Below are 13,505 nucleotides of genomic sequence, written 5' to 3' on the forward strand. Positions count from 1 at the left end.
TGAGATGTTTCGAGGGCTGAAATTGGGATTTCAGGCTCGTGCCCACGTCAAGAGGTATAAGACCTCCGACGATTTTCTTAGCCTGCAAACTAAGGGAGAAAAGCTCAATTGTTGAGCTTGTGCTCAGATTGTCTGAGTACAACAATCATTTGAATCGAGTGGGAGTTGATCTTCCAGATGAGATAGTGATGTTTCTCCGAAGTCATTACCACCAAGCTGCTAGAGCTTCGTGATGAACTATAATATATCAGGGACATATATGATGATCCTTGAGATATTCGCAATGTTTGACACCACAAAAGTAGAAATCAAGAAGGAGCATCAATTGTTGATGGTTGGTGAAACCACTAGTTTCAAGAAGGGCAAGGGAAAGAAGGGATACTTCATGAAACGGCAAATCAGCTGCTGCTCTAGTGACGAAACCCAAAGTTGAACCCAAGCCCGAGACTAAGTGCTTCTGTAATAAGGGGAACAGTCACTGGAGCAGAATTACCCTAGATACTTGGTAGATGAGAAGGCTGGCAAGGTCGATAGAAGTATATTGGATGTACATTGTGTTAATGTGTACTTTACTAGTACTCCTAGTAGCACCATGGTATTAGATACTGGTTCGGTTACTAAGTGTTAGTAAACTCGAAATAAAAGGCTACGGAGTAAACAGAGACTAGCTAAAGGTGAGCTGGCGATATGTGTTGGAAGTTTTTCCCAAGCTTGATGTGATCAAGCATCGCACGCTCCCTCTACCATCGAGATTGGTGTTTGCATTGAGCATAGACATGATTGGATTATGTCTATCGCAATACGATTATTCATTTAAGGAGAATAATGGTTACTCTGTTTATTTGAATAATACCTTCAATGGTCTTGCACCCAAAATGAATGGTTTATTGAATCTCGATCGTAGTGATACACATGTTCATGCCAAAAGATATAAGATAGTAATGATAGTACCACCTACTTGTGGCACTGCCACGTAAGTCATATCGGTATAAAACGCATGAAGAAGCTCCATGTTGATGGATCTTTGGGCTCACTCATTTTTGAAAAGTTTGAGACATGCAAACCATGTCTATTGGTGTATATGCATGAAGAAACTCCATGCAAATGGACCGTTTGGACTCACTTGATTTTGAATCACTTGAGACATGCAAATCATACCACATGGGCAAGATGACTGAAAGCCTCGTTTTCAGTAAAATGGAACTAGAAAGCAACTTGTTGGAAGTAATACATTTTGATGTGTGCAGTCCAATGAGTGCTGAGGCGTGTAGTGGATATCATTATGTTCTTACTTCACAGATGATTTGAGTAGATGATGAGTATATTTACTTGATGAATCACGAGTCTGAATTATTGAAAGGTTCAAGTAATTTCAGGGTGAACGTGAGAGATCGTCGTGACAAGAGGATAAAATGTCTATGATATGATCATAGAGATGAATATCTGAATTACGAGTTTGGCACAGAATTAAGACATTGTGGAAATTGTTTCACAACCAATACAGCCTGGAACACCATAGTGTGATGGTGTGTCCGAACATCATAACTGCACCCTATTGGATATGATGCATACCATGATGTCTCTTATCGAATTACCACGATAGTTTATGGGTTAGGCATTAGAGACAACCACATTCACTTTAAATAGGGCACCACGTAATTCCGATGAGATGACACCGTATGAACTGTGGTTGAGAGAAACCTAAGCTGTCATTTCTTAAAAGTTTGGGGCTGCGACGCTTATGTGAAAAAGTTTTAGGCTGATAAGCTCGAACCCAAAGCGGATAAATGCATCTTCATAGGACACCCAAAACAGTTGGGTATACCTCATGTCTCAGATCCGAAAGCAATAAGGGAATGTTTCTAGAATCGGGTCCTTTCTCGAGGAAAAGTTTCTCTCGAAGGAATTGAGTGGGAGGATGGTGGAGACTTGATGAGGTTATTGAACCGTCACTTCAACTAGTGTATAGCAGGGCACAAAGAGTTGTTCACGTGGCACCTACACCAATTGAAGTGGAAGCTTATGATATTGATCATGAGACTTCGGATCAAGTCACTCCCAAACCTCGTAGGATGACAAGGATGCGTACCACTTCAGAGTGGTACGTAATCCTGTCTTGGAAGTCATGTTGCTAGACAACAATGAACCTACGAGCTATGGAGAAGAAATGGTGGGCCCGGATTCTGATAAATGGCTCGAGGCCATAAAATCGGAGAGAGGATCCATGTATGAAAACAAAGTGTAGACTTTGGCAGAACGGCTCGATGGTCGTAAGACTGTTGAGTACAGATGGATTTTTTAAAAGGAAGACGGACAATAATGGTAAATGTCACCATTAAGAAAGCTCGATTTGTCGTTAAAATGTTTTCCGACAAGTTCAAGGAGTTGACTACGATGAGACTTTCTCACTCGTAGCGATGCTAAGAGTCTGTTGGAATTATATTAGCATTATTTATGAAATCTTGCAGATAGGATGTCAAACATTGTTTCCTCGACGATTTTCTTGAGGAAAGGTTGTATGTGATACAACCAAAAGGTTTTGTCAATCCTGAAAGATGCTAATAAGTATGCAAAGCTCCAGCAATCCTTCTAAGGACTGGAGTAAGCATCTCGGAGTTGGAATGTATGCTTTGATGAGATGATCAAAGATTTTGGGTGTATACAAAGTTTATGAGAAACTTGTATTTCCAAAGAAGTGAGTGGGAGCACTATAGATTTTCTGATGAATATATGTTGTTGACATATTGTTGATTAGAAATGATGTAGGATTTCTGGAAAGCATATAGGGTTATTTGAAAGTGTTTTTCAATGGAAAGCCTGGATTAAGCTACTTGAACATTGAGCATCAAGATATATAAGGATAGATCAAAACGCTTAATGGTACTTTCAAATGAGCACATACCTTGACATGATCTTGAAGGTGTTCAAGATGGATCAGTCAAAGAAGGAGTTCTTGCCTGAGTTGTAAGGTATGAAGTTAAGACTTAAAGCTCGACCGCGGCAGAAGAAAGAGGAAGGACGACGGTCGTCCCCTATGCTTTTGTCATAGGCTCTATACAGTATGCCATGCTGAGTACCGCACCTGATGTGTGCCTTGCCACATATCTGGCAAGAGGGTACAAAGGTAATCTAGGAGTAGATCACCAGATAGCGGTCTAAATTATCCTTAGAGGAATAAGGATATGTTTCTCGGTTATGGGGGTGATAAAGAGTTCGACGTAAAGAGTTACGTCGATGCAAGCTTAACACCTATCCGGATAGCTCTGAGTAGAGATACCGGATACGTATAATGGAGCAACAATTTAGAATAGTTCCAAGTAGAACAGTTATTTGAAATGGCTCCAAATGTACCGTAGTAGTTGCATCTACAAGATGACATAGAAATTTGCGAAGTACATACGGATCTGAATGTTGCAGACCCATTGACTGAAACCTCTCTCACAAGCATAACATGATCAAACCCAGAACTCTTTGGGTGTTGGTCACATGGGGATGTGCCCTTGAGTGTTAATCACATATCGATGTGAACTGGATTATTGACTCTAGTGCAAGTGGGAGACTATTGAAAATATGCCCTAGAGGCAATAATAAATTGGTTATTATTATATTTCCTTGTTCATGATAATCGTTTATTATCCATGCTAGAATTGTATTGATAGGAAACTCAGATACATGTGTGGATACATAGACAACACCATGTCCCTAGTAAGCCTCTAGTTGACTAGCTTGTTGATCAATAGATGGTTACGGTTTCCTGACCATGGACATTGGATGTCGTTGATAACGGGATCACATCATTAGGAGAATGATGTGATGGACAAGACCCAATCCTAAGCCTAGCACAAGATCGTGTAGTTCGTTTGCTAAAGCTTTTCTAATGTCAAGTATCATTTCCTTAGACCATGAGATTGTGCAACTCCCGGATACCGTAGGAATACTTTGGGTGTGCCAAACGTCACAACATAACTGGGTGGCTATAAAGGTGCACTATGGGTATCTCCGAAAGTGTCTGTTGGGTTGGCACGAATAGAGACTGGGATTTGTCACTCCGTGTGACGGAGAGGTATCTCTGGGCCCACTCGGTAGGACATCATCATAATGTGCACAATGTGATCAAGGACTTGATCACGGGATGATGTGTTATGGAACGAGTAAAGAGACTTGCCGGTAACGAGATTGAACAAGGTATCGGGATACCGACGATCGAATGTCGGGCAAGTATCGTACCGCTAGACAAAGGGAATTGGATACGGGATTGATCGAATCCTCGACATCGTGGCTCATCCGATGAGATCATCGTGGAACATGTGGGAACCAACATGGGTATCCAGATCCCGCTGTTGGTTATTGATCGGAGAACGTCTCGGTCATGTCTGCATGGTTCCCGAACCCGTAGGGTCTACACACTTAAGGTTCGATGACGCTAGGGTTATAAGTAATAGATATACGTGGTTACCGAATGTTGTTCGGAGTCCCGGATGAGATCCCGGACGTCACGAGGAGTTCCAGAATGGTCCGGAGGTAAAGATTTATATATGGGAAGTCATGTTTTGGTCACCAGAAAAGTTTCGGGGTTTATCGGTAACGTACAGGGACCACCGGGAGGGTCCCGGGGGTCCACCAGGTGGGGCCACCAGCGCCGGAGGCCTACATGGGCCAATGGTGGGAAGGGACCAGCCCCTAGGTGGGCTAGGGCGCCTCCCACCAAGGCCCAAGGCGCCTCCAAGAGGGGAGGGGGGCAAACCCTAGGGCAGATGGGCCCTAAGGCCCACCCCAGGTGCGCCTCCCCCTCTCCCCCTTGTGGCCGCCACCCAGATGGGATCTGGGGGCTGCCGCCACCCCTAGGGAGGGAACCCTAGGTGGGGGCACAGCCCCTTCCCTCCTCCTATATATACTTGAGGTTTGGGCTGCCCAACACACACGAGTTCCTCTCCTTCTTGGCGCAGCCCTACCCCTCTCCCTCCTCATCTCTTGCGGTGCTTGGCGAAGCCCTGCTGGAGTACCATGCTCCTCCACCACCACCACGCTGTTGTGCTGCTGCTGGATGGAGTCTTCCTCAACCTCTCCCTCTCTCCTTGCTGGATGAAGGCATGGGAGACGTCACCGGGCTGTACATGTGTTGAACGCGGAGGTGCCGTCCGTTCGGCACTAGGATCTCCGGTGATTTGGATCACGACGAGTACGACTCCTTCAACCCCGTTCTCTTGAACGCTTCCGCTTAGCGATCTACAAGGGTATGTAGATGCACTCTCCTTCCCCTCGTTGCTGGTTTCTCCATAGATAGATCTTGGTGACACGTAAGAAAATTTTGAATTTCTGCTACGTTACCCAACATCATCTTCATCACCTTGCCACCGATAGCCATCCATGAAACCACGCAAGAGCAGGTGGTCCCGCACCTGCCCGGAATCCGGGTCCGCAATAAGGCTCTTCAGCTTGCATATTCGACACGGACATCTTATCTCCGTCTCGTTCTTTTGAAGCATCTCGGCCTTCACGGAGCTCAAAAACCTATTCACGATGCCTTCAGTCATCGTGCGGACCATGGTCGCCTGCGGGGTAGAGCAAAACGATATTTTAGAACCAAGAAAAAATTTGGCATGACTTTCCCTGAAAATAGGACCAAAAAGAATGCATAGTGCCAAAATTCTCGCCGAAAGGAAATGAATCAAAACATTCCGGCAAAATATTGGCAACTATCGCATTTCAAATACCGGTACCTTCAAACACAAACATATATGCAACACCACAAACACATGCAACACCACAAACATACATAGATCTAGCTAGGCCACAAAAAGTGCATGTGCACGTTGTTGGAGCAAGCTAGGGAGAAAAAAAGTAGATCTACATCATGAAGATAGCTTTCCCCTTACTTATCTATCAAAAAAAGGTAATTTCACCACTTAATTTTGATGAATCTATGGTGGAAATGAGGTGAGGAGGAGGAGATGGCCGAAAGCTTGGAGAAGGAGGTGGAGGGAATGAAGTGGGGAAAGTGAGTGCGTAGGTGTGGGGCTATCCAAAATATCTTTTTGGGGTCCCAGGTTACTAATTGCGCACCACCAGCAAATGCGCCATTAGTAACCAGGTGGTGCGCCATTAGTAGTTTTGCAAAAAAGTAAAAATATAAGTATATATATTAATGGCGCATCGGGTAATAGTGCGCCATTACTAGTTTAAACTAGTAATGCCCCACTGTGAAACGATGCACCATTAGTAGTTTTGCAAAAAAAAGAATAATTTTTTTACAGTAATGGCACACTGTCTACTTCGTGCGCCATCACTACATAGAACTAGTAATGGCGCACTTCGGCCTGATGCGCCATTAGTATGTATGGAAAAATGGAAAAATAATAATTTAATACTAGTGGCGCACCCTGTTTCTGGTGCGCCATTAGTGTCTTCCACACTAATGGCGCATCACCAACCGGTGCGCCATTAGTATATAGTAGTGGAGCACTGCTTCCATGGTGCGCCATTAGTATCAATCCTATCTATAGCCCTTTTCCTAGTAGTGTCGCGTGTTGTATTGTGAGTGGCGTTGTATGCCGCTCTCTGTTGGTAGAGGGGTCGTCTATCCGTCCAGGTGGCTGCTTTGATGTTTGGTTGTGGGGGGTCTGAGGCCTCCTCATCGAATTCAGGTAATAGCTTCCGCTTTGGGTAGCTCTTGGAGGGGCGATTGTCGCCGTACCTCGCTGCTGTGTTGAGTATTTTACTCCATCTGATTTGGAGTGTGTCTTGTGCAGCCTTAAGCCTTTGCTTCTGCTTTTTAAGACTCCTCGCGGTAGCAACAAGCCTTTTACGGGCATTCTGCTGCTCCGGGTGCCTGTCCGGCGTTATGTCGTCCGGACTATTATCCTTGATAGAATTTGTTTCTTCGGTTTGATTATCCGGATTGCTGTTGTCCGGCAGCGGTTCGCCCTGCTCCAACGCTGGGTCTGTGTGATCCTTATATTTGTCGAGGCAGGATTTGGGGCGGCGCTTGCGTCGCCGCTTTGACTCCTTCTCAAGGGAACAAGCCTTCGGTGCGTCCTTCCGCTCCTCATCGTCATCTTTTGGTGTGTCCACCATGTATACGTCATATGACGAGGTGGCTTTCCAGGGCTCGATAGGCGCTGGTTCTTCATTGTCTCCTACATCAGCGTCCATACCGTCGATATCTTCGGAGTCGAAGTCGAGCATGTCGGTTAAATCGTCGATAGTGGCTACAATGTGGGTGGTGGGTGGGCTTTGAATTCCTTCATCGTCCGTATCCCAACCTTGCTGACCGTAGTCCGGCCAGGGTTCTCCTGATAAAGAGAGAGAGACTTTAGTGTCTTTAGAATATCGCCGAAAGGAGAGTGCTGAAAGACGTCCGCGGCAGTAAACTCCATGATCGGCGCCCAATCGGATTTGATCGGAAGTGGCGCGGAGGGTTCGGGGTCCGGAGAGGAGTCCGACTCCTTGGAGTCACGAGTCTCGCGGAGTGCGGGGCTGGTGTTCGGCTCGATCACCGTTGGGATCGCAGCCCCCGAGGCGGTGTCCAACCACCCATCCTCGATCGGCGCAGTTGGCTCCGAATTAAGAGTCGAAGCCGATGCGGGTGCGGCCTCCAGGGCACTGTTCGGCGGCAGAGCTAGATCATGCTCGTCGTGACAGTGTGGGGCGCTCGGCAGTGGCTCGAATCCGTCGAAGATCAAGTCCTCGCGGGTGTCAGTCGTGTAGTTTAAACTTCCAAATCTGACCTGACGGCCAGGGGCATAGCTTTCGATCTGCTCCCAATGGCCAAGTGAATTGGCCCGTAGTGTGAAGCCGCCGAAGACGAAGATCTGTCCGGGAAGGAAGGTCTCACCCTGGACTGCATCGCTATCTATAATCGTAGGAGCCATCAAGCCTAACGGCGATGACATAGAGGAACTCTCAATGAAAGCACCAATGTCGGTGTCAAAACCGGCGGATCTCGAGTAGGGGGTCCCGAACTGTGCTTCTAGGCCGGATGATAACAGGAGGCAAGGGACACGAAGTTTTACCCAGGTTCGGGCCCTCTTGATGGAGGTCAAACCCTACGTCCTGCTTGATTAATATTGATGATATGGGTAGTACAAGAGTATATCTACCGCGAGATCGGAGAGGCTTAACCCTAGAAGCTAGCCTATGGTATGATTGTTGTGTATGAACATGTTGTCCTACGGACTAAAACCCTCCGGTTTATATAGACACCGGATAGGGTTAGGGTTAGAGTCGGTTACAATGGTAGGAGATCTACATATCCGTATCGCCAAGTGTCGGTGTCAAAACCGGAGGATCTCGGGTAGGGGGTCCCGAACTGTGCGTCTAGGCCGGATGGTAACAGGAGGCAGGGGACACGAAGTTTTACCCAGGTTCGGGCCCTCTCGATGGAGGTAAAACCCTACGTCCTGCTTGATTAATATTGATGGTATGGGTATTACAAGAGTTGATCTACCACGAGATCAGAGAGGCTAAACCCTAGAAGCTAGCCTATGGTATGATTGTTGATGTGTATGTTGTCCTACGGACTAAAACCCTCCGGTTTATATAGACACCGGATAGGGTTAGGGTTACATAGAGTCGGTTACAATGGTAGGAGATCTGAATATCCGTATCGCCAAGCTTGCCTTCCACGCCAAGGAAAGTCCCTTTCGGACACGGGACGAAGTCTTCAATCTTGTATCTTCATAGTCCTGGAGTCCGGCTGAAGGTATAGTCCAGCCATCCGGACAACCCCTAATCCAGGACTCCCTCACCAAGCTTGCCTTCCACGCCAAGGAAAGTCCCTTCCGGACACGGGACGAAGTCTTCAATCTTGTATCTTCATAGTCCAGGAGTCCGGCTGAAGGTATAGTCCAGCCATCCGGACACCCCCTAATCCAGGACTCCCTCAGCAACCCCCGAGTCTTGTTCGAGGACCCCGTAGTTTCATGCGTTTACAAAAGGCGACGATACATACGCTCGTGCGGCTAACTGTAAAATGGGCGGAGGAGATCCGCGTTCCATGGTCGGGTCGTTTCTTCACCGGCGGTGTCCTTCTTGTGCTTCCTTGACTTGCGTGCGTCGATGAGGTAGTAGGCGTTGCGGTCGCGCAAGGCCTTGCTCACGATGAATGGGCCCTCCCATGGACGGGATAGCTTGTGCTGGCTTGCCTGCTCTTGGACGAGTATGAGGACGAGGTCACCCTCGCAGAACGTGAGGGGCTTGATCTTCTTGCTGTGGTAGTGCCTCAGGCCTTGCTGGTAGATGGCCGAGCGACTGAGCGCCAGGAGGCGTGCCTCTTCAAGTAGGTCGACGCCATCTTCGCGGGCTTCTCTGGCTTCGGCTTCGGTGTACATCACGACGCGCGGCGAGTCGAACTCGACGTCGGTCGGGATGACGGCTTCAGCTCCGTAGACGAGGAAGAATGGGGTGAACCCAGTCGATCGATTCGGCATGGTGCGTAGACTCCAGAGAATGGCTGGCAACTCGTCAAGCCAGCTGCCGGGTGAGGGATGAGTGGCTCGACGAGTCGCGGCTTGACGCCGGACAGGATGAGTCCATTGGCCCGCTCGACCTGTCCGTTGGACTACGGATGCGCAACGGAGGCCAGGTCGAGGCGGATGCCGGAGACGGAGCAGTATTGTTCGAGCGCGCCCTTGGCGAAGTTGGTGTCGTTGTCGGTGATGATGTTGTTTGGCATGCCATAGCGCACCGCTATGTCCTTGATAAACCGGACGGCTGTTGGCCCGTCCAGTTTCTTGATTGGTCTTGCCTCGATCCACTTGGTGAATTTGTCCACTGCCACCAGTAAGTGCGTCATGCTGCCTCGAGCGGTTTTGAAGGGTCCCACCATGTCGAGTCCCCAGACCGCGAAGGGCCAGGCGATCGGTATGGTGCAGAGTGCTAACGCCGACTGGTGGCTGTGTTTGCTGAAGCGCTGGCATCCCTGACACTTGAGGAGGAGCGACTCGACATCTTGGAGGGCCGTGGGCCAGTAGAAACCATGGCAAAACGCCTTGGCTACCGGGGATCGAGATGCGGCGTGGTGCCCGCACTCGCCCTGATGTATGTCGAGGAGGATGTCGATGTCGCGTTCCTGCTCGATGCAGCGCTGGAATACGCCGGTGGAGCTGCTCTTGATGAGCTCGTTGTTGATGATGCTGAAGGCGGACGCCCGGCGCTGCACTTGCCGAGCTTCGGTCTCGTCCATGGGGAGAACCCCGTTCTCCAAAAATTCTGATATTGTGAGGGCCCAAGATGGAGCCGCAACCACAGCGAAGACAGCCACCATGGTGGGTTCCGAGTCGGCAGGCCCCGAGCCGGGTTGAGCATCCCCCGGGTCGGGGATGGCGACGGCCGGGTCTGGGATGATGGTGGCCGGGTCAAGCTGAGCAGCCCCCGAGCCGGGGTCAGCAATCCCCGGGCCGGGTTGAGGTGCGGCTGGGTCGTCTGGAACGTGGATGGACTCGGAGTCCAGTGATGGCTTGACGGACGGCTTGCGCAGGTGCTCTAGGGAGACGCCGGACGGGATGGCTTGTCGCGACGAGGAGATCTTGGCGAGCGTGTAGGCTGCTTCGTTTTCCGCGCATGGGACGCGGAGGAACTCGCAGCCCTCGAAGGATCCGGATAGCTTCTGTACGAGGAAGCGGTAGCTTGCCATGTTGGAGTCGCGGGCGTCCCATTCGCCGGAGCACTGCTACACCACCAGGTCAGAGTCGCCGTAGCATAGGATGCGCCGGATGCTGAGTTCCTTAGCAAGCCAGAGGCTGTGCACAAGGGCTTCGTACTCGGCAACGTTGTTGGAGGCGGCGAAGTGGATCTGGAGCGCGTAGCGGAGCCGATCGCCCTTTGGGGACGATAGTACGATGGCGGCCCCCAAGCCGAGTCGCATTTTGGACCCGCCGAAGTGCATGCACCAATGCATCGAGTCGGGAGGCGGCAGCAAGTACTGGGTCTCGGTCCAGTCGACGAGGAAGTCGGCCAGGTCTTGAGACTTGATCGTTGTGCAGGGCTCGTAGAGGATGGGTGGCTGGATAGCTGGATCGCCCACTTGGCAACCCGGCCAGAGGCATCCCGGCACCTGATGATTTCTCCGATAGGCGCCGTGCTGACCACGGTGACAACGTGCTCTTGGAAATACTGCTTTAGCTTCTTGGCGGTGAGGTACACACCGTAACACATCTTCTGGTAGTGCGGGTAGTTCTGCTTGGAGTTGGAGAGCACCTCGCTCAGGTAGTAGAATGGGCGTTGGACGGCTTGGATCTTGCCCTTCTCTGGTCGCTCGACCACCAGCACCGTGCTAACCGCCCGCGAGGTCGCGGCTATGTAGAGCAGTAGCGGCTCCTTGTCGGCCGGCGCGGCCAGGACTGGTGCGGTGGAGAGCATGCGCTTGAGGTCTTGGAAGGCCTCGTCTGCCTTTCTGTTCCATTCGAACGGGCTCGTCTTCTTCATCAGCTGGTACAGGGGTAGCGCCCTCTTGCCCAGCCGGCTTAGAAACCAGCTGACCGAGGCCAAGCATCAGGTGAACTTCTAGACATCGCGCAGCCGAGTCGGCTTGCGCATGCGCTTGATGGCCTTGATCTTCTCTGGGTTCGCCTCAATGCCGCGTTCCGAGACGAGGAAGCCGAGTAGCTTTCCGGCCGGGACGCCGAAGATGCATTTTTCTAGGTTAAGCTTGACCTTGTATTCGTGGAGGTTGGCGAACGTTTCCTTCAAATCGTCGAGGAGCGTGAGGTGCTGCTTGGTCTTCACCACGATGTCGTCCACGTACATGTGGATATTGCGGCTGAGTTGCGGCAACAGGCATTTCTGCATGCAGCGCTGGAAGGTGGCGCCGACGTTCTTCAAGCCGAACGAGATGGTGATGTAGCAATACGCCCCAAAGGGCGTGATGAAGGACGTCTTCAGGGCGTCGGCCGGGTCCAGCTTGATCTGGTGGTAGCCGGAGTAAGCGTCCAGGAAGGACAGGAACTCACACTCGGCGGTCGAGTTGATGACTTGGTCGATCCGCGGGAGGGCGAACGGATCCTTGGGACAGGCCTTGTTGAGGCTGGTGTAGTCGATACACATGCGCCAGGTCTTGTTCTTCTTCAGGACGAGGACTGGATTGGCCAGCCACTCGGGGTGAAACACTTCCATTATGAAGCCGGCCGCCAAAAGCTTGGCGACCTCTTCACCAATGGTTCTTCCCTTCTCTTCGGAAAATCGTTGGAGGGGTTGACGGACAGGCTTGGCATCCTTGCGGACGTGAAGTTTGTGCTCGGTGTACTTCCTCGGGATACCTGGCATGTCCTTGGGGGACCATGTGAAGATATCCCAATTCTCATGGAGGAAGTCGACGAGCTCGCCTTCCTATTTGCTATCGAGGCGGGCGCCTATGGCAACGTACTTGCTGCAGCTGGGGTCTTCTGGGTTGAGCTTCACTTTCTTGGTCTCCTTGGAGGGCTTGAAGGCGGCCTCGTCGGCCGGTTCCGGGGTCGGGATGGACGCGGCGGAGGCCTCGCCTGCCAGGGCGACGATCCGGTCGAGCTGGCGCGGCTCCTCGACAATGACCAGCGACTCGGCCAACATGGCGCCATCTCGGGCGCACCCCGGGGACTTGCGGTAATCGCCGGTGATGGTGATGAGGCCCTTGGGACCCGGCATCTTCATCTTCATGTACGCGTAGTGGGGAACCTCCATGAACTTGGCGAGCACGGGCCGACCCAGCAACGCATGATATGCGCTGGACAGGTCCACCACCTCGAACCAGATCGGTTCGCGCCGGAAGTGGACGCTATCACCGAACAAGACATCTAGCTGGACCTGGCCAATGGGGGAGCAGGAGAGGCCGGGCATGATGTCGTGGAAGATTGTTCGGGTCGGCTCCAGGTCCTCGGCCTTGAGGCCGAGCTTGGTCATCGTGTCGCGGTAGAGGATGTTGATGTTGCTGCCGCCGTCGATGAGGACTCAGGAGAACTTGCATGTGCACCGCGCGATGATGGTGGGGATGAGGATGAGGGCATAACCACCCGAACTCGGCATGACTGCCGGGTGATCCTCCCGGGTCCAGGTGATCGGGCGATCCGACCAATGCATGTGAAGGAAATATGCCCTAGAGGCAATAATAAAGTTATTATTTATTTCCTTATATCATGATAAATGTTTATTATTCATGCTAGAATTGTATTAACCGGAAACATAACACATGTGTGAATACATAGACAAACAGAGTGTCACTAGTATGCCTCTACTTGACTAGCTCGTTGATCAAAGATGGTTATGTTTCCTAACCATAGACATGAGTTGTCATTTGATTAATGGGATCACATCATTAGGAGAATGATGTGATTGACTTGACCCATTCCATTAGCTTAGCACTTGATCGTTTAGTTTGTTGCTATTGCTTTCTTCATGACTTATACATGTTCCTATGACTATGAGATTATGCAACTCCCGTTTACCGGAGGAACACTTTGTGTGCCACCAAACGTCACAACGTAACTGGGTGATTATAAAGGTGCTCTACAGGTGTCTCCGAAGGTACTTGTTGG

General features: G+C 50.4%; 2 protein-coding genes across 2 annotated transcripts; both read right to left on the minus strand.

The window, feature by feature from the left end:
• Window positions 1-8,960: 8,960 nt before the first annotated feature.
• Window positions 8,961-9,428, minus strand: LOC147981681 (uncharacterized). The gene has a single exon (XM_087516044.1). It carries the CDS (start codon window positions 9,426-9,428, stop codon window positions 8,961-8,963), a length of 468 nt encoding a protein of 155 aa, XP_087372170.1.
• Window positions 9,429-12,324: 2,896 nt separating this feature from the next.
• On the minus strand, window positions 12,325-12,873 carry LOC147981682 (uncharacterized). Its single transcript, XM_087516046.1, has one exon. It carries the CDS (start codon window positions 12,871-12,873, stop codon window positions 12,325-12,327), a length of 549 nt encoding a protein of 182 aa, XP_087372172.1.
• Window positions 12,874-13,505: the final 632 nt, after the last annotated feature.

The sequence above is a fragment of the Triticum urartu genome, chromosome 3A (genome assembly GCF_056163025.1).
Source record: "Triticum urartu cultivar PI428250 chromosome 3A, HENAU_Tu73, whole genome shotgun sequence".
NCBI classification, from domain to species: Eukaryota; Viridiplantae; Streptophyta; class Magnoliopsida; order Poales; family Poaceae; genus Triticum; species Triticum urartu.

What these genes read in the sequence shown, in the direction of transcription:
- LOC147981681 (XM_087516044.1), bottom strand. Translation starts at nt 9,428, where the DNA reads ATGCCGAATCGATCGACTGGGTTCACCCCATTCTTCCTCGTCTACGGA.
- LOC147981682 (XM_087516046.1), bottom strand. Translation starts at nt 12,873, where the DNA reads ATGACCAAGCTCGGCCTCAAGGCCGAGGACCTGGAGCCGACCCGAACA.